The following is a 21,078-nucleotide window of genomic DNA, read 5'->3' on the forward strand; positions in this document are numbered from 1 at the left end:
GCCTGGCCCAGACATCACTTCTTGAGTGTTTTTCTACATGAGTGTGTTTGTTTGCTCTACCTTGAAATTGCTTGGATCTGAGTGGATGAATGTTAGTTTTTTGTTTTCCTTGAAGTGACAGTTCTTATTCTATTTTTCTTCTCCTATCTAAAAGAAATACCAGTTTTTATTGCATATTTATGGAGCTGCCAGAAGACTTATATTGGATAGTTTCTTCACATTTATTTCCCTTTCTTATCTGCTTTCTATGTAAGGGCACTTGTCAAAAATGCATGGTGAGAAGGAACGAATCAGATGGCCCTGTCGTCAGGGTATCCTCAGCTTCCCATCTTCATTATGTCAGGACTGTGGGTTTTGAGAGGACGGGAAGACTGCTGTTGGGAAGCGATGAACTAGCACCATTGGAGCTGGTGCACACCCAGCATCTGGAGGGCGGTCTGGAGAGGTGGAGCCGGGTCCACCTGCTTTGCTCTCTGCCTCTTCCTGCCATTACTTGCAGTCCACGTGTTTCCTAATCTTCCGTGCACCCTAGTCTAGCACCATAGCTTGCACTTGTGGCGTCCTGAGTTCAGTACTGAAGAATGGTGCAGGGATGTTTAGAGTGACACGCCCAAGGGTGCAAAGACTAGGATGGGCGGGTGTGTGTACCAGGGCACAGGTAAACCCAAGGATTCGTGTTCAGACCCTATCATTACACGTTGACCTGAATTTATGAATGAACATGCCACTGGATCTTGCTTTTCAGTAAAGATTCTCTAGTAAATCTGAAGTGCTATTTGGTGGAAGGTCCTGGTAATTCTGGCAGATGCACTAAGACTTTATCCCGTGACTACCTGGATTCATCAGAAGCTCTTCTAATGCCATTACAAAGATGTGCAAAACATTGTACACGACAGAAGTGCCAGGCCTTCAGAAAATACTTTCTGTACAACCTGTCATGCCACAAAAATTGCCAAATCAACATTCCCACTCCTTTACTTCAGTCAAGCTTCACCTGATAGATCACCTGTCCCCCAAAACTCAAGTGCCGTGTCTTAGAGCCTAGAGTGTCACAGGAATCAGTGACCCACCCAGCCAGGCCGCCAGGCCGCCGTGCCCTGCTCCCTGCCGTGTTTCTGCCTCTTCTCTGCTGCACGAAGCCTGTACCTCCTTGAAGCGCCAGTAACACAGACTGCCACTGCATGACACTGCACCCTTGAGGCTGCTGCTCCCTGTCTCCTCTTTGTCACGTAACTACAGTTTGCAGTCGAGGGCGAATGCATACAGCGTGCCCGTGCAGGAATACACACCAATCGTGCCGAAAGTGTTGGTGAACGCCAGTCAGATCCGTTGCTTAGCTCCTATTTGCACTCCCTGTGTGCCACGCTTGGGTAGAAGAGGAAGGTGACTGGCGCGTGTGGGCACAGGGTGGGCGTGCACACACCCCTCCTGTGTTTACGTGCACAGTTTCGTTCATCGTGCCTCATGACCCCCGAAGGGGATGTTGTCTTCATTTACAGATCGGGAAATGCGCTCTCAGTCATTAAGAAATTTTTCTAAGGTCCTTCAGCCAGTCACTCTCGAGCCGAGCATCTGACCTGGGCTTGCCTGGCTGCGTGTGCCCGTGTGCTGCGCCACGTCACAGCCAGCACGCCCAGAACAAGTGGTGGCCTCCTCTGGCCAAAACTGGGACGATAGTGAACATCAAGAGAGAGTGATGATAAGAGAGAGGGGGGAACTTTTCTAGATTAAGGGAGACTAAAGAGATACAATAGTCACGTACAGTGTTTAAGTTTTGAAAACATCCATGAGTCTATGGTGGTGCTTGAAAATATAAAGAAAAATGGGAAAGTGCTTCTTTTTTTCCCCCATAGGCTTTGTCTCTGGCAGAGAGGGCAAAGTGCTTCTTTACAAGAGTGATGGTGGAGTGGGAATGACAGAATTTTTTAGATCACCGTTTTGTGGCCCCCACGTATGACCTGACTCGGCCAAGGCCACGGATGATGCCGCAGCCATGGGAGAAAAGAGCACTGGGTGGGTGCACGCGTGGTCTCTGAGCATTGCCCCACAGGTGGCTGATTACGTACAGGGGCAGTGTGCCTGTCATTGAAGAGAAGGGTGGCAGCACCCTTGCCAAGCGGTCCAGCCTGACTCTTCCCCCACTGAGCCGCGATGCCCAGGGAGGGGCGCAGCAGCGCCCGCGCAGGGTTCTTGTTAAACAGAACATCCACCGTCGATCTGACCGTGAGGGGACAGATCCACAGCGTGAAGTAGTCCACCAAGCAGCCAGCCGGGACACCCCAGTGGGGCCAGCCAGACCCAGCGCACAAGCCCCACTGGGTCTTCAGGGTGGGGCTGCTGGGAGGACTCACCTTCGTGAAAACCGCTTGGGCACTTAGTTCCTCGGCAGTGAGAAGAGCTTCCTCAGGGTCTAGCCCAGGTCCCTCTGTCCCTTACTGGTCACCGTCACTGGGCAGGTTGTCCCTTCCCTCGACTCAGCCAGGGTTCAGGGCGATAAAAGAGAATGAACTCGCCTCGTCTGTAGGGCAGATGTGGACACGGAGTCTTTTTGTTTCTCCTGCCTAGCGAAGTTCCTTTCCTGGCCTCTAGCAGATCCGTGACCTTTTTGACTTTCAGTCTGCCCCTTCTGACTTCATGAGAGGGCCGGCTCACCCCACTGACCTGAGTGCAGCCTTGGATGCTAAGACGTTGCCTCCGGTGGTCCCTCCTCCCCGCCACACGCCCTCCGTTGTCCTTGTACTCCGTGTCCATCGCTCGTCATCAGAACGTTGCATCTTTGCTCGTCCTGCAGGTTCGAGTGTGAATGGCCTGGAGGAGCCCAGCATCGCCAAGAGGCTGCGGGGCACCCCTGAGAGGATCGAGCTGGAGAACTACCGCCTGTCGGTGAAGCAGGCCGAGGAGCTGGAGGAGGTGCCCGAGGAGACGCAGGCGGAGCACAACCTGAGCAGCGTGCTGGACAAGGGCACCGAGGAGGACGTCGCCAGCAGGTCAGCCGGGCCCAAGGCCCCCAGGGCGGTGTCCTCATGAGAGACTGCCTCAGTGTGGGAAGGCGGCACAGCGCCGGCTCAGCCGCGTGGAATCTGAGCCAGACTGTGGACTGAGCCAGGTTCCGAGCCCGGATTCGAGTCTTTACCTGGCCCCTTAGCTGCTGTGTGACCCCAGGCAAGTTAAGTGACCTCTGCCTGTGAAGTGGGGTAACACTAGTGGCTTCCTCAGGGAACTGGGGCGAGGGTTACATGAGCGGGTGTGTCTAACCGCAGTGTTGAGAACAGTACTTGGCACGTGGAAGTGCTCTTAGCTTACGTCTCGCAGCGCTGGCCGCGTGAACAGGGCTTCCGTATCCGTCACCGCATTTGGTCATCCTCACAGGAGTCCTGTAAAGTGGGCGAGGGCACGTGTCTGTCACCTCGTAGGTGAGGACCTGATGGTGAGTAAGGCCAGGACCGAAGTGCCTGGGACTGGAGCTGAGATTCCCGCTCAGGCTCTGGGTCTGAGCCCGAGACGCCTCGTCTCCCCTGCTGCCCGTGGCCCCTCCCCCCGCACCCCTTTGAGGTCTTAGGTCCCCCTCTCGCCAGCCAGCGAGGATCGCGTGCACTTGACCACCTCAGAGACTGAGCGCGCTCTCGCCGAGCACCTGCCGTGTTAGTCACTGAGAAGAGAACAGGAAAAATACGGCGCAGCTTCTGCCCTCAAGTCGGAGTTCACAGATTCAGTGGGGGACAAAACGTCCACGGGAGAGGAGAGCAACCCAAAGCGGTGTGCTGTGCCGTGCGGGGCAGGCGGCTCGGGAAGGGCACGGCTGGGGGTCAGGGCCGACTCGGCCACCAGCTCGCTGTGAGGTCTGGGGCCAGCCAGAGGGCCTCTCCAGGTGAAGGGGGGCAGAAAACTGTGTCCCAGGGGCCACATACAGCAGCAAATGGGTTCATGCTTAGCCATCCCAGTGTTTTAATTGTGTCTAGCTGGGTAACGCCTCTGGGGACATGTCCACTACCCCTTCCCCAGGACTCCCTGTATCTGTTGTTTTGCTTCCAGTATCAGTGCAAAAGGGTTCAGAGTGCTCAACAGAAGACTACAGAGGGTGCCGAGGCCATCGACGGTAGAGAGGAGGGGCAAGGTCACTGTAGGGCTTCAGGGTGGGTGCCCTTCAGCTGCCTGGACGGCGGAGGCTCCAGGCAGGGTTTGAGAGCGTTTGAATCACACACCGGGCACTTGTATGCAGCTGTGATGGAGAAGTGTGTGGGGTGAAGGAAGCAGTGCGTTGTTGTTAAGGTTCAAGAGTGCTTTTCGGAGGGTGTTAGCCAGGCAGAGCTACTTTCAGGGGCACCCACCACCTCAGTCCTGGCGTCAGACACCGGCTGGACGGCTCCTCTGCATTCCGGGGGCAGCCTCCCCCTTGGACCTGCAGTTCCAAAGCCATCACTAATTGGACACTCATGTCCCATAGCTGCATCTCCATCCAGAGCACCATGGGGACGCACCCCTCCCTGCTGCGCCCAGATGAGGGGAGCCCACGCTCGCTCTGCACTGGCCCCGCAGTGGGGATAGGCAGTCCTGTGTGACAAAGCACATTTATAGACCCGTCATAAAAGCAGAGCTGATGGCCTGACATCGGGCTGAATGTGGGGCAGCACCACTTTCCCACAGTCATGACGTTTCCTGATTTATAAACTGTGAAAGGCAATGGGACAGCAAGTTCATATAATGTAGCAAGGGCATTCCAAGAAGACCAAATCCTGGCATTTATAGCAGGTTGTGACAGGAAGGGCCACCTAGAAACATAAAATCAGTCAGCGTCTATACAGTGCAATAAATGCCCCGTGTACTGAAATTCAAGGGGGAACGAAGGCCAAAACTAGCGTTAGATGCTACGTAGAATGAAACCGTCTCTCAAAGTGAAGCCCAGAGGAAGGAGCCGCAGATTTTGTCCTATTTCCCTGGGAGGCCACACTGTGCGGGAAGTGTGTTGTGTACTTTTTCCATCTTCCCTATAGCACCAAACAAGGAGGTAGGTGCATTTCCAGCCCTCAGTCCTTCCTTGCTGAGATGTTAGACTTGAAGATGAGAAATGACATAGTTTTAAGGAATTAACCTGTCCAGCCCAGGAACTCACTTTCCACGAGTTTAGAGAACTCTTAACTTAGGTATCTGCTGCGAGAGGCAGTGTCATAGGGTTTCAGAACACGACTTTGGAGTCAGCAGATCTGGGTTCGAAGCCCAGCTCTACCACCTGCTAGCTGTAGGCAAGTTACTAATCTCTGTGCCTCAGTTTCCTCACCCACAAAGGGCACTGCACCTCATAGGTCTGTTGTGAGGATTAAATCAAATAAAGGAAGCGACACAGTGCCTGGCACCTGGTGAGCGCCAGTCAGTGCCAGTTACCTTGCAGCTCTCAGCACAGCCCGGGCCTCCCTCACTAGGAGGGGAGGGGCCGGGGAGTCCTGTGCTGGTCTCCTCAACAGACAGGTTAAGTACCAGAAGTTGGGTTTGGCTCAACCTCACCCTGTCCGAGGGCACTGGTGGCCAGGTTTGCCATGTGTCAGAGTCACCCCAAGAGCTTATGCAAACACAGCTTGTTGGGCTGAATTTCTCATTCAGTCCATCTGGAGTAAAACCCCAGAATTTTCATTTCTGAAAAGTTCCCATGTGATGCTGTGGTCCAGAGACCACACTTTTGTAAATACTGCTCTAAGTCTCTGCATTCCCTGATGATAACCACTACCTGGCACCCGGGACACTTGGTTAAACAGTAACTCCTGGGCCTTCCTCGGGGTGTGTAATCCAGTGGGTTTAGGGTAGAAACAGGAATGTCTGGTTTGAACAGGCACCCCAGCAGATTCTCATAATCGAACCGTGGTTTAGTTCACACAAGCACCTGTAAATCCTAAACCTTATCGCAAGACTGATCAGCTCTGGGACTCCTCCTTGCTGGCAAGGGGGGGCCTGTTTTCTGGAGGAGACCCTGGAAATAGCACTTCCGTTTCCTGTGGAAAGACCAGGTGGCCAAAGACAAGGGAGACTGGCTTTACGATTGCAGTATTGTTTTTCCCGATGCTTAGCCAGGAGAATTTTTCCCAGGCAATGAAGGTGGCTTGTGCAGAGCCCAGCTGCTGGAGTTCTCTAGTGTTTATAGATTCATGGCTCTAAAGAACAAGTCAGGAGGGCTGGGGCAAACAAGTATGATTTCTAGGTGGGACAGCCAAGGTTATAGAGGACTCCCCAAAAGTCAGTGGCACGCAGGCCTTGCCCTCACTCAGAATAACACCAAGAGGAAAGGCTGCTCTTGCAAGGCTGGCCGTGAGTAAATGGGGATTCCTGCCCGGCCCTCTCCCTCCTGCCTCACCCCTTTTCCAGCAGAGGCAGTAACATGAGCTGTTGCTGAGCAAGACCCTGGTTTTAGCTCCGAGTAAATCTCTGCCGTGCGAAGGTTGCTGGCCAGTGTGCGTCTTCTGCAGCGCTCTGCGTACCAGTAGGGTATTTGCACGGCTGTCAGACGGGATCTAGGACATGGCCAACAGGAGAGGACTGCACAGGGTCTCTCTGATCTTGAGGGGGTTAGTTCAGCAGTGAAAGCCGTAGCTGCCCGTCTCCCTCGGAACCAGCCAGGAAGTTCGAGTGGCGATTCCACGCGGCAGCCTGCCTCATTCGTGGTAGGGCCTGCCTGGCTTCCTGGTCTCCACTTCCTAAGGTTGGATCCAGGCAGCCAGTAGCTTCATTGCGGCCTTCTTCCTGGACTTGCCACCCTGACAGCTGCTGGTGGCCACAAAACTCTTGAGTTCTTGGAGAAGCACCCAAGAGAGCACAGTAAGACAGTGTGGACTTCTCCTCACCCAAATGATCCAGCCTCCTTAGGCATCAGTTTCCTCTTTTGTAAAAATGGGGAAACGATAGCAGCAGTGCCCTAGAGCAGTTGTGTGTTTCAGGGAGCTAACCCATGGGAAGTTCTGCACCGCACGTGGTCAGCGGCCGTTGATCATCGTCCTCAGATCTGCCCCCCTTCACGGCAGAACCCCTGCGTAGCCCGTGGAAGTGGAGCAAACCTTGTCTTTTTAGAATCTAGTCTATGTGCCATTGGTCTGTTTCCTCCTACCAGGCCCTGTCAGTGCCTACAGCTGAGGGGAAATTCGGGGAAGGTGCTTTGAGATGAGTAATGGGGTCTGACTTGAGGCAGGAAGGTTTTGCTAGATATTGTCCCAAATGGAAAGGTCAGCTTCTTCTGATGGAGGCTTTACCAAGGAGGGTGTGGGGCTCCATCCCTATATTCCCACTTACACACGACTCTAGGCTCACTATTAACAATTTGTCTTTCTTTGCGCCAATGCCACACTTTTCTAATAACGATAGCATTATGAGATTTTTTATATCCCATAGGCCAAGTTTCCCCTCCCTGTGCTTTGTCGCTGCTGCTGCTACTTTGAAAACTTTCAGAGCTATTCTAGCACATTTCCTCTTGGACAAGAGTATCCAAGTCAGCTTCAAAATAGGGTGTATTTAGATGTAGTAGAGTTTGGAAGAGTAAGGCAGGAAAAGAGGATTCCAGAAAGGACTACAGTATGAGGAAAAACAACGCTTCTTAATGCCCCACTTCTGACACCAACTGCAAATGCCAGCGTTTCCTGGAACCACCCTCAGGTTTGATCATTTGCTGGAAGGACTCAGAGCTCACTGAAAGCTGTTATACTTACAGTTATTTACGGTTTATTGCAGCAAAAGGATACAGATTTAAATCAGCCAAGGAAAGAAGTGCGTAGGGTAGAGTCTAGGAAGGCAGCAGACTTGGAGCTTCCATTGCCCCTCCCCGTGGGGGCAGGACAGCATTTCCTTCTTGGCGTCCATGTGTGACAACATGCAAGGTGTACCACTAGCCCGAGGCTCAGTGTTCAGAGTTTTTATTGTGTAGGCAACGATTGATTGGTCGGCCAGTTGCCCACATGGTTGATCTCAGTCTCCAGATCAGCTGATACTATGCGACCCCAAGCCCTCACCCTAAACCACATTTTAGACTGCCCACCACCACCGGAGGCCCCCAGGCAAACAATGACAGCACCCTCAGGCAGGGCATTCAGGGATTTAGAGTTTCCCTCCCTGAGCCAAGGACAAAGGCCAGGCTTTCTCTGGGCAAGGCGAGATTCTTTGCCACACAGCACCAACAGCACCAATCATGGACGCCGTTGTCCTCGTCGCTGTATCCACTGGCTCGCCCTGTCACACGCAGTAGGCTGTGAGCAAGCCCACCCGGCAGAGAGAGGACCCCACCCTTGCAGCGAGTCAGGGCTGGACGCCGCCTCTCCACCCAGTGCTTCTGGGGTTTGGGGCTCCCTTGTGTGGGAGGTCGGGCCATTGCTTTATGGCAAAAGCCAGATTTCCTCCAGCCCGGTCCAATACACACTTCTCACTGAGGGCGAGGCCTCTTCTGAAGTGACCCCTGGGAATTATCAGACCACGAGACAGGAAACTCCCCACTCGTGCAACCCTGATTGGGGTTTTGGCCTACACTGGCACCCACAGCACCACAGAGAGCCAGTTCTGTTCATGGACTACCTCCCTGCGGGGCAGGGGAGGAGGATGTGAACGCTCCGGGAGGGTGCCCTAGAGAGTGGAGAGCCATGGTTTGGGCTTGTGTGAGCCATAACAAGTGTGTTCCCACACGGTGCTGCGTCCTTCTCTAGCTGAGCCAGCCTGTGCAGCGGGGAGCAGTGTGGACACTGCCGCAGGCAGGCGGGAGGGGTGACCCCAGGGGTCGGGCTGTTTGTCTCTGCCCTTTCCTCTTATCTTTCCTGTAGCTTAGCAGTGGCCATTGCCTTTGCTGCCACCTCCCTGCGTGCTCCCAGCATCCAGCTCAGGGACTGGCCCTTCGTGGGGCCTGAAGGAGCACAGGGAAGTTGAACCTGCCGCCTCCTCGCCACCCCGGCCGGCACGCGGACCCTGATAGCCAGTTCGGTCCGGGCCACGCGTGCTCCTCCCTCCCCGCACACGCCAGGCCCCCGCATCTCAGGGTAGGGAAGCTGCAGCTTCAAGGCCACACATGTCCCTCCAGATCCCCACGTGCGACCCCCTCCACCAAATCCAAACTTCACAGGACAAATCCCTTTATTAAAAGGATTTGTTCTGTAAAATTTGGATTCAGCAAAAGGCCACAGGTTCCCCTCCTGTGAGACGAAAGAAGACTTTCTCTTCTTCCCAATTCCCAGGGTCATAAGTTTATTTCAGAATGAGTCCACTGCCTCTACTCATGCCCTCAAGGCCCTCTGTGAAACTTAGCCCCGTGATCTTGGGATTTGCTGGACAGAAGCGCCCCCCAGGCGGGTTTGTGCAGGTGGTTATACCTGGATGAGTGTGTCCTGTGCCACCCTGATAGCCACTCTCTCTCCTCTCCCAGCCCTCCCTGGTCGGGGAAGGGCGCTGGCCCCACCCTGCTCAGCAGGGGCTTCGAGACACGGTGCCTCTGATCGTGACTCCTAGCCTTCCCCCTTTCCAGCTTTTGTCATTCCCTCACTCTGGCGCATGGTTCTTCCTCACAGCAGTTCTGAGTCTGACATGGAGGAGGAGGAGGATGAAGAGGAGGAGGAGGAGGAGCTGCAGCTGCCCCCCTCTGACCTGGGCGGCGTCCCCTGGAAGGAGGCCGTGAGGATCCACGCTCTTCTGAAAGGGAAAAGTGAAGAGGAGCTCGAGGCCTCCAAAAGCTTTGGGCCTAGGAATGAAGAGGAGGAGGAGGAGGAGGAGGAGGAGGAAGAGTATGAAGAAGAGGAGGAGGAAGAATATGACGAGGAGGAAGAGTCCAGTGAAGGTCAGGAAAAAATCTCTTCCCCTAACCCTGACCCCATCCCCCCAGAGATCCATTCCAAGTGTGCGTGTTTGAGGTTTCTGAGGCTAACGTCACATAGATGTGCCTCTCAGAGCCTGGGGACGCTTCCTCCTGACCTGAGAGATGGGGCAGAGGAGAGGACACTGTGGTGTCTGGCCATCGACAGTGCGAACGGTGGCCCCTGTGCACACTTTCATTAGAAATTGAATGTGGAAGGCAGAGGGCCAGTCTAAGGACTCCATCTGAATTAGGTCACTCGTTCTTGTCTCCTCGTTTTTTCCTTTTTCCCTTTAGTTTCAGTTACAGAAGTTTATTTTAAGAAAGAAAAGGAATTGCGCTTTCTAGAGGATTCCCTGGTTCCTAGTCTTGGATGTTGGAGGCTGCTATGAGCTTAGGTGCCCACTGGACAGGGTTCAATCGATGACACCGAGAGTAACACTTGGGGCCAGTGTCCTGGAAAGGAGCATCATAGTCTTGGTATCCAGTCACTCTGGTTGGTTCTGAAATATTCTCTTGCCTTGGACTCAAAATTTTTCAATTCTGTTCCTATCTCTGGCTTTGTGTGACCTTCAGTGATGAGGAAGGACTTGTGGGGGCCTCCTCTTGTTAACTGTGTAAAGAGAGGGTCATTCTTCCCTGTCTGGTTGTGCAGAGTCTGGTGGGTGATGAGCAAGGAACCAGGACAGGCAGAGACTGATTCCCCTGCAGACAGGCATGAGGTGAACAGGAAGGACATGGCCTTTAATTTCTGAGCACCAAAGCCTCCCAGCCGGTGTCAGAGAAGCAGATTAAATCCTGGACAGCCCCAGGCCCCATGGAGCTGGCACTGACGGCTCCACTGTTCTCGTGCTTATCTCTGCTTTTCCTGGAATTCAGTGCGCTTGCTGCCCAGGCCCATCCCAGGGTCTGTTTTCTTGGGCAAGGCCCAAGCCCTTCCCCGACACGGCTCACATTCCTGGGCTGGGCCCCGAGAGTGTGTGGCTCTGGGACACGGGCCCCGATGAGGCAGGTTGGGCAAGAGGGAAACACACCCCGTGTCAGCGTGAACAGTTAGGGTCACAGCATGTCCTCAGATCACTAAGGAGCTGCTCTTGTTCTCCTACAGGTGGAGGGAGGCCGGGGCAGGACCCACAAGGTGGCACTGGGCAGCCTGCCCCTTCCTGCTCAGTCTGTGTATGAGAAACGAGCAAGGTCTGCACAAGCAGAAGACAGGCCCAGGGCCTGTGCCCGAGCCTCGAGTTCCTCCTCCACACTGCCATGTCCACAGACCGTGGCAGCCCCGGAGTAGCTCCCACGTCCCTGCTAGTCAGAGGGGTGAGCATGGTCACAGCTCATCCAGGGAAAGGTATTTTGTTTGCATTATTCCAGGCGTCATTATCTCCATCTGATGATTAATGCTTAGTGGCTTGTAGCCCCGACACAGCTTAGGGTCAAGCTTGTTCCCTTTTCAGGAGCGTTAGTCCAGCAGTTCACGCAGACTTCACTTTCCGGACTTGGACCTAATATCAAGACCAAACCTGTAGGAAACCGGCTTTAACTAGAGAAACACGTACTGACAAACGCAGCCAGACTCTGAAAGTTCCCGGACGGGAGCCTGTGGTCCTAGCCCGCAGTGTGTCTTTTGGGCAGCGGCCTTCGGTGCCACGTAGGCAGGGGCAGGACGCTGTTGCCCTGCGGCTGAAGATGGCTGTATTCTCTTTCCTCCCTCCATTTGCCTTTTCTCTCCATTACCCTGCGGGATGCTTGACGCTGTGGTGGGTGTCTGGCTCCCCCTGCTGTAGAAGGGGAGTACTGCCCCCGGGACAGAGAACCCCTGCAAGGCCAGCGTCTCCAGCATCTCTCTACACGTAAAGGTACCCACGCTGCCCCTTGCCCGCCTTCTACCCCGGCTCCCTATTAGCCATCCAGAATTCGCCTCCCAGAGCAGGTTTCACAGGACAAGCCTGCACTGCCAGGCTTTGCACACGTCTCGCTGGGCCCCCAGCCCTGGGCGCACCGCACAGGCAGTCGCCTGCAGAGTAGCGTGGGCGTCAAGAGAGACGCAGGAGGAAGTCAGACGAGACTCCAGAAGTAGCCTTACTGGACGTGGCCCCATCTGTTCCATGCGTGTTTTGCCGCAAGTTCCCCTCTTCCAGTTAAGACTCTGCCTCTTCTCTGTGCTAAAAATCTCATGCCCCCACCTCAGGTGCCTTCAGCGTTTCTCTGAGAAAGGAGGAAATGCTGGCTTTGTACTGTTGATAAGCCCCCAGGGCTGGAGGCATTATCAGGAAGAGAACATGCTCAGGTAGAAGAATTGCTCTCTTCCCTTTGTTGCTCACAAGGGAAAGAGGCCCTGCCTTTTTCTCTTTGCCTTACCTTCCTCAGTCCAAAGATATCTAAACCTTTGCTGCGATTCAGCCCCATCCAGCACCATAAAGGCAAATAGACCTGAGACAAAGTCCATGAATATATAGAGACCAGTAGCTTCAGTCAGGGAGTACGAGAGGCGCTAAATACCGGACACACAAGAGAGCGTAGTGCGAGCATCCACATTTGGTGGTCTTACTGGCAATTTCTGCCCGTATCACATTCCCTGTTGCTTACAGTTAGGAGGTTGTGCTTATAGTGACTAAAGCCAAGGCCAGATTGTCCGGGGAGACTGCTGAGAGGAGGCGTGATGTACATTCCCAGACGGATGCTGGCTCCTGGCAGGAGCCCCAGTCCCCTTCAGGTCAGGTGGCACCCGCTCTTGCTGCCTGAACAGCCCCCTCCCTTATAGCATGTCCGCTCCCCACAGGTTGCTAACTGTCCCTTTATCTTAACCCATCTGCGTGGCATGATCCAAGCACTAACTAACGGGATCCACGGGGCCAGGGCTGCATAGGCCTTGGGCTCTGACAGCAAGAATAATCTAAAGGGCCATGGGTGAGTTTCCTCTGAGCCGAGAAGCCAGGTCTTGTGTCCAGAGGGTATCAGTGGGGCACTCAATGGAGTTCTGAGGAAAAGGGCTTTGACCTCAGAAAAAGCAGACAGGTGTCGACCTTGTTCCTACCCGTGAACTCCCAGAGCTTCGAGGATGTGCGGGACAGAGTTCTGCTTGCCACCCCAGCCGTGTCTCCACAGCCCCGTGGCCTCGCCGCAGACCCAGCATGCAGCACGAGGCCCTTTAGGGGAGGGGACTTTTTCTCTGTCGGAGCAGCTTGAGCTGCAGAAGATAAAAACAGAAGTACCAACAAAGTACACTCTGCCCTGTGTGAGTTGCTGCTCGTGACAGAGCAGCGTAGTCCCCTCCCACCTCTCCCTTGTTGCTCGGCTTAAATCTCAGCGGAGAAGCAGCCAGCTTGGCAGGTGGAGGTAAGCACCTTGCCAGGTGACCAGCAGAAAGGGCATGAGTGGTGCGTCTTTGGGGTCTCACTGTGCTGGGTGACAGAGCTGAGTCCTCGTGACCCTGGCGGGCTGGTCCTGCAGAAGCCAGTTGTAATCTGCTCTCTTTTCCCAGCTTGGCATGGGGGCCCTCAAATGCAGTTTAGGATGAAAAGAGCATCAGAAAAGTTCTCTCTGTATTTTGGGTTGGAATGTGTGATTGTCGTCTTGGAAATTAATAGTAGGTGCCGGGCTTGAAACGACTTAATCGAATTGAATGAGTGAGTAGCAGCAGTTCGTGTGCGTGTGTGCAGTGTGTGCGCTCAGTGTTTGCCTCTTTCTGATTCACACTGATCCTGGCCAACGCTGTGACTTCTCCTTCTGTTTCCTTTCCTGTGGTGTCTCATTCCCTCCTTCCCTTGACTGTCGATTTTCTCCCTCCTTCCTCCCCTTCATCTCCTCCGCCCCTTGAACCTGGTGCACTAGCCGGGAACCAGAGGCTGCAGCAGATCGTAAACCCAGCGGATCCCTTGGAGATCCAGGCTGATGTGCACTGGACGCATATCCGCGAGAAAGAGGAGGAGGAGAGGACGGTGCCGACCTCCGAGTCCTCTGCTTCTAGAGGTAACCGCTTGCGGATCCGAGGTCGAGACCACCGCTGAGCACCTCCAGCCCCTGTCCCTGCCGCTGCTGCTGCAGACGACCTTTCTGTTAGGGTCACGGCCATCGGTTTAATCAAAAGTAGGAGCCAGCAGAGCATTTCACTGTCCCGATGTTAATTGTGACACTGCCCTTGACTGTCATTTGAGGGTATGTAAAGTTCTCTATGGATTAAGAGGTTGTGGGCTCTTTCTCTGTTGATGCAGAATAGTGCAGTGAGCCTGGCCTTGGGAAACCACGAGTTTGCTTTCTTTGTCCCACATCTCCAGACAGAGTTACTCTTTCCCCACTTTGTAAGGTGTTCTGGTGCTTTCCTCATGGAGTGTGTCTGGGCGTGAATGTGCAGTGGCAGGAGGCAGGGGGAGCGCGTTTTGAGGTGAGACGAATTTTTAGGAAGACGTTTATATGGAGGCGGCCTCTGCAGTAGCTAGCATAATTCCCAGCTCCGGTGGGTGCGGCGACCTGCGCTGCACAACGGGATGAAGATGTACCTTATTCCGGCTGCTTTTAATAAAGGAGCAGCAATAAGAGGAAAAATGGAGACTGCTGAGGGACATGGTGGTGGCCGTGCCATCCAATCCGGCCACCCTCGGGCTCACAGACCTCTGCCCCCTTCTCACTCATCTACCTGTTTTCACCCGGCACCGGTCACGGCCATGCGCCCTGCAGGGCTCTCAGCACAGCGAGGGGAGGCCCCTGGTGACGTGAAGCTTAGCCTTTAGTGGGACACTCGATCCCCCCAGCCCACATCTTCACCTGCAGGCGAGACCAGCCTCTGTGACTGGCCTTTGCGGCACTGGACACGGAGCAGCTCTGCGGAGGTTGGTGAAAGAGACTCTGCTGACCAGAGACGTCGGATCGGAAGAGCCCTGCAGCTCTGCACCGACCCTGGCCCCCCTTGGTTCTCTCTTCTCTCTTCTCCCTGGACACCTGCCATGCAGGCTAACTGCCGGCCATTACCCCCACCAGTGCCGGACGGGCCTCTTGTAACATCGTCTTGGTTTCTCTTCTGTGTCGGACTTTAGGGACGACCTCAGCTCTCCTCGTCGGGAACGCTTCTTACTGTGTAACTGTGTGTTTGTCGTCTGTTTTAAATTCAGTGCCCGACCTTCCCTCCGTACGCCGCGCGGCAGTGCAGGCCTGGCTGGAGACGGTCTCCGGAGGTAGTCTGGTGATGTTTGCTCCCTCCCCTCACTGTAACCTCTCTCTCTAGGCAGCTCTGCTGGTACCTTAACACTAGAACCCTGGGCCTGTCACTAGTGCATGCCAGGGCGGCCAGAAGCGGGCGGGGGCACGTGCATGCCTCACCCAGGCAGCGGTCCTTGCATGGGCCAGACGCGCACCCCACACCCTCGGGGCAGCTCAGAGGGGAGCAAAGGTGTAGGCAGGACAGAGGCAGAAGTTTGTCATTAATAGAAGTTGGGGGGAAAGGCCAAAGCTGAAGGGACATTTTAGCACTGAGGTTTGAAGTCTGTTGAAATTCAACTGGGTAGCAAGCCAGTATGAAAGTCGAGGAGTCAGATGATATTCCACAAATCTACCAAAGTATCAGAGAAGGTAACAGTCAGAACTCGGGACATTTATGGAGAAATGACCGCTGCAGAGGGAGAGTGGAGGGCTGTGGATATTGTTCAGCCAAAGTGGAGGGACAGACTCTCCAGACTGAGGTACAGGCATCTCTTTAAGCACGGAGGCCCAAAGAGAGCTGAGAAAGCTGGCCTGTCCTTCCTGAATTTTCTGGAAATGTGTTTCTCAGTGAGGGGCTACTGGTGTTTGGGCTGGACAGTTCTTTCCCGTGCTGGAGGTTTAACATCCTCGGCCTCTGCCCTTGGAATGTTAGTGCGGCCTCCACCTGACCCCCGTCACGACGACACCAAAGTCCCTCCACGCTCATCAAACCCTGCTCATGTAGGGCCAGTGTCACCCGCAGCTGAGCACACCGTCAGGGTGGCTGCTTCTGGGACGGGCAGATTGGAGCTGGTGGACCTTCACCAGCCTGTCCCTTTGTCCTCAGCAGCAGCAGGGAGAACAGACAGGCACACGCAAGTCAGGGGGTGCCTCACGCGGCCGCGAGGAGAGAGGGAAGGCCTCCCCTGAGCCGTCAGTCCTGCGAGCAGAAACTGCACTCCCCCCTCTGGTTAGCGGGCAGCCCTAGCGTAGGGGACACGGCTGCGCTTCCAGGACTAAAATGAACCAAGAGCTAAGTATGTCAGCGACTCCCGGCTTCCATGGCGTGCGGCTCCTCAACTTGTGTGGCAGCTTCTGGCACCCCACGCTCCATCTTAACCTGGATTTAACCCCAGTTCCATCCTCAAGCTGCGTCTCTTTCAACACCTGCCGCTGCTGCATTGATACTTCTCACGTGTTTGTTTTTTGATGTACATGACAATGGTTCCTTTCAAGGTACTGCCAAGGAGTGTAGACTTCTTACCCTTCTGACTCTACCGCAGACGCTGCTTAGTGGAAACTCTCAATAGGAGAACCACGCGAAGGACCGGGGCCCGGGATGAATCAGGCTGCTTCAAGCGTGCCTTGGACTCTGCCGGAGTGGGGGCCTGTGTGGGGTCTCCTGGCTACTGGCTTCCAGTCCACTCACCAGCGAGGGTGTGAAGTTACCGTCTCTCTGCCCAGACACTCAGAGTTGTTCAGGCAGATGCAGCAGGCACAGGGGCTCTCCACAGGACGGGCCAGGTCCTGTTCCTACCGGGGCTGTGATCCCACCAGCCTCCTCAGAAATGGTGTGGCGCAGTGATGAATTCGCTACCCAAATAGGAAGCTCAGATTTGAGGAGGGGCCCAGAGGAGACTGGTGATTCTGGTAGGGCTTTTATTCGTGCCTCCTGGTGTCTGATGCACTGTTTTCCTTGAGCGACCAAAAGCAAAGCTATCACACAAAGGTTTTAACCCGTGAAAATAACTGAGTAGTTTTTCCCCAGTATTTCCCCCAGCAAATGCCATCATCGTAGGAAAGCACCTTGGCACTGCCAACTCCATGGGCCTCTCTGGTGTCTTAGGAGGGGCGACATGGCAGTAACTTTGCCAGCTTATCCTGAGGCTCCCCCGTTCCTTCCCCTAACCCGAGCCACTTGTCTGTTCCATTCCAAACCTGTTTCATACAGTGCTCCAAAAGCTAGATTTGAACCATCATATTATGAGCTGTGCATAAAAGATGAATATACAGCTTAAGGAATTATTAAAGAAACAAAAGCTTTTGTAGCAACCCAGGTCAAGAAATAGAACATCATGAGCACCCTCCAAGTGCCTCTTCCTGGTCACAGGCCTTTGCTGCCCACCCCGCCCCAAAGGTGGTCGCATCCCTGCTGTCGTTACTCTCTGACCTCAGTCTCACACACGTCCTCAGGGTGTTGGAGATGCAGATAGATGCGTTAGGCCGCCCTGGGAAAGGGTGCTGAGCCGCCCCCTGCCATCTGAGCGCGGCTTTCTAAGAGATCCACCTGGTCCTCCTCGCCATGCCGCTGGTTCTCTGTCCCCCCGCCTACTCGTAAATATCAGCACAAGTCAAAGCATAACGCGTTTCCTGAGATGAAAGCCTGTAGGAAAGATTCGAGCCCGGCTGTGCTTAGAACCCTAGAAGAGCGCTTAGGGCCCCTGGCAAGTGGGTCCTGTCAGTCTCAGGTGACACAGGAGTCTGACGGCGTCCCTGAGGCAGTGCACGTTGCTTTCTCAACTGCTCTCTTGCTCCGAGCTGCCAGCGCGAGCTCCGAGCGTGCAGAGACCGGGCCGGCGGGGGCGTGTGTGTGCGTGCAAGCTGTGTGTCCAGGGGCTGGCTCCGCAGGAGGGAGGAAGCTGACGAGTGCTCTGCCTCTTTCTGCAGCACTGACGGGCCCCTCTTGCGTCCAGAGAATGAACTTTACATACCCCTCAGGCCCTCCCCCGGTGTTTCAACAAATATTTCTCTAAATTACCCCAAGAGAGGCCGCACGTCTGCCAGCTGAAGGGGGCGGGCCCTCAGGGCCTGTGCTCGCTCACTGGCGTCACCAGTGCACCACTGTGCCTGCTGGACCGGGCTGCGTGGCAGAAGCACGTCACCTAAACTGCCCAGGCCTCAGTTTTCTCACTGAAAGGAAGGAATTATAAATGGTCCCTCTAATTGTATCACAGGTTGAGTACCCCTTATCCAAAATGCTCGGGATCCGAAGTGTTTCAGATTTCGGATTGTTTTGGATTTTGGAATATCTACATATATATAATGAGTTATCTTGGGGATGGGACCCTAGTCTAAACATGAAATTCATTTATGTTTCATCTACACCTTATCCACGTAGCCTGAAGGTGATTTTATACAATATCTCTAATGATTTTGGGCATGAAACAGAATTTTGCCCGTGACTCATCACACGAGGTCAGCTGCGGAATTTTCTACCTGTAGTTATCATGTCAGAGCTCAAAAAGTTTCAGATTTTAGAGCACGTCGAATTTCAGATTTGGGATACTCGACCTGTGTCATGAGGACTAAATGGCTCACGGCATGTGAGGCGGTCGGCGCAGCGCCGGCACGCGGGCACCGATGGCTGAGAGCAGCGCCTTGGCCGCGTCTTGGTGCCTGCTGGGCTGGGCCGGGCCAGAGAAGCAGGGTTCCCCTCTGTCCTTCTCCAACTTGAGGCTCTTGCAGCAGCCTTTGGAGGAAGAGGGAAAGCGACCGGGCCTCCAGCTGCTCTCCGCCTTCCGCCAGCCCCACTAGTGCGGGGAAAGGCCAGCTCCCTGTGCTCAGGACGGCCTGGGCCTCCCCAGCGCCCACACCGTCTGACGCCTCTCCCTTCTCCTGGCCTGCACGTACAACCCCGAGGAAAGCAATACCTCTTTCCCACCTGCAGAGGCAGTCTGCCGTCTGTCTGTCTGTCCTTTCCTTCCTTTCTTTGAACATTTCTGCTTTGCAGTCCCATTGGATGAAAACCACCTGGAGGAAGATGTGGACTCGGAGCCAGCGGAGATAGAAGGGGCGGCAGCGGAGGATGGGGACCCGGGGGACACTGGTGCTGAGCTGGATGATGGTACGGCCTGACCTCCCCTCCCCCCATGGCAGTGCCTGTTCCTCACTGGCGACAGGGCCAGAGTGACTGGAACTCGGGAAAGATGAAAGCAACACACTTTTTGGCTTAAAAACCAAAAGCAAGGTGCTCAGGGAAGGCGGCCATTGGGTCTCCTGGTTCATTCTTTGAACTGCCCACTGGTGACTTGAATGTGTCCCATTTCACCCTCCTGGAAGCCACCAGTTCATGTGTCCTGCTCTTGTGGAGCTGCAGGTGGGACCCTGGGCAAATCCGGGGCCTTATGCGGGGCCGTTAATGCTGCTGACGCCCTCTGAAAGCGAGGTACCAGGAGGAGGTGTGCTCAGAATTGCCGTGCAGGTGGTGGGGGAAGGAGGCAGGGACGGGCTCGGGGAATTGGGAAGGAAAGCCCAGGCGAGACCGGGGAGCACAGACCCCGACTGCAGAGTTGGGCTGCAGGTTGGGGCTGGGGTGAGGAGCAGGAGCACAGACAGTGGGGCCGGGAGGCCAGGCCTGCCCTCCACCGGCGCACCCCAACCAAGTCTTTCCCTCTCTGCCGGGGCCTGTCACATGTCATCGTTGCTGTGTTTAAAAGAAATGGAGCCCCACAGGCTCTGAGACACCACACTGCAAAGGACAGTGTGCTTGGAGCAGGAGAGTGCTGTCGGGCTATTCTCTGCGGAGACAGAAAAGCTGCGTGGCCTCGCTCAGGGTGTATACCCAGGTGTGTCCCTTCCCTCTGCCAGATCAGCACTGGTCTGACGACATCCCATCCGACGCTGAGACGGAGCTCCGCTTGCAGCGCCGGGCCGAGGTGGAGGCAGAACTGGAGCTGAGGGTGTCAGAAGATGAGGAGGAGAAACCACCCGCCTTGCCAAAGCGACAAGAGAGAGGTGAGTCTGCTTCCAGCAGGCAAGGCAGCTTCCAGGATTCCTGGGAGAACCTCGCAAGCAGAGTGGCACAGAGCACCCGGCCCTGCAGAGCAGAGCGGGCCGCACACCGGCCCCCAGGGGGCAGGCAGCTCCGTGCTTTCTCCTTCCGCCTGCCCTGGGCTGTGGAAGGGTAGGAGGTGCATCCCAAAGCTTGGGACGCAGGCCACGCACACGAAGAAGGTCAGCACTGACACAGTGCTGACAAGCGCACCCGCAGAGGAGGGTGCTGGACGGCGCCCTGGGAGACGCGTCCCAGGATCCCTTGCCTCTGAGACGACCTATTCTTCCCAGAGATTAGCAAGGAGGAGGCTCGGGACTGTGCGTGAGCTAGCTCAGCCTGGCCCTCTACCATCCTCCCCTCCTCTGCACACAGCCGCTAACAGCATGACACCCTTCCTGGGGCGGACAGAAAGGGGTTCCTCTTGTGAGTCCCTGTGTCTGTTCTTCTCAGATCCCTCCCAAGCTTCCAGCCCCATCCGGCCCCCTCAGGAGCAAGCCCTTCTGCTCACCCCCGTCCACAGCCCTGTGGCAGAGGTAAGAATTCGAAGCTCACAACGGGGAAAGGAGAACCGTTGGGACCCTGGGGGCGTGTGTTAATCTCTTAGGGCCTTTGGCGTGAGGCCCACAAAGACCAGAGCTGAAGTAACCCACTGGCCTCCTCATTCTAAGGAAGAATAAAAAACGTCTTCGCTCCTTGTGCTAAGCGGAGCTGTCGGCACAGGGGCAGCCTCAGGGTTCCAGCTCAGCTCTCGTGGGGACAAGGCTCTGGGCAGCACCTCCTAACCCTGCCCCACATGGACCCCAGACCCAAGTCATCCATCCCTGCGCCACCCTTCCGGGTCCACAGACCGCTTGTGTTAAAAATAAGCTTATTTTTGGGCCAGGTGTGGTGGCTCATGCTCGTAATCATAGTACTTTAGCACTTTGGGAGGCTGAGGCAGGAGGATCGCTTGAGCCCAGGAGTTTGAGGTTGCTGTGAGCTAGGCTGATGCCACGGCACTCTAGCCAGGGCAACAGAGTGAGACTCTGTCTCAATAAAAACAAAGTATCCAGATTGCCCATGGTGTGCGAACCACACATTGAACAGGGCACGTCCTGTGGGGTGTGGTTGGGAAGGACTCTCTGCAGGGCGGATCAGGGAGAAGGCCAGAGGGCAGGAGCCACATCTGCTGGATTTGGTCTTTGGGACTCTGGGAAGCGAGTAACTATTGGGTGATTTTTATCTGTGAAATGGGGGCTTTGTTTACTGAGACGCTCAGATGGGGTGATATGTGGGTTAGTGCGGGAATATCTGTGCACATCTTTGAGCTTCCCAGGAAGGACTATTTGAAGAT

The 21,078-nt window shown here is 55.0% G+C and overlaps 1 protein-coding gene across 1 annotated transcript in view; it reads left to right on the plus strand.

Annotated features, from left to right (window-relative positions):
- MICAL3 (microtubule associated monooxygenase, calponin and LIM domain containing 3) overlaps nt 1-21,078 on the plus strand; it is a 211,428-nt gene that overhangs the window by 164,058 nt on the left and 26,292 nt on the right. Inside the window, exons 21-25 of the mRNA XM_012651059.1 lie at nt 2,792-2,987; nt 9,519-9,784; nt 18,702-18,815; nt 19,559-19,705; nt 20,196-20,278. Coding sequence (XP_012506513.1) covers nt 2,792-2,987; nt 9,519-9,784; nt 18,702-18,815; nt 19,559-19,705; nt 20,196-20,278 — 806 coding nt within the window. The remainder of the gene's footprint in view (nt 1-2,791; nt 2,988-9,518; nt 9,785-18,701; nt 18,816-19,558; nt 19,706-20,195; nt 20,279-21,078) is intronic.

The sequence above is a fragment of the Propithecus coquereli genome, unplaced genomic scaffold, assembly GCF_000956105.1.
Source record: "Propithecus coquereli isolate 6110/MARCELLA unplaced genomic scaffold, Pcoq_1.0 Scaffold346, whole genome shotgun sequence".
Lineage (NCBI taxonomy): Eukaryota > Metazoa > Chordata > Mammalia > Primates > Indriidae > Propithecus > Propithecus coquereli.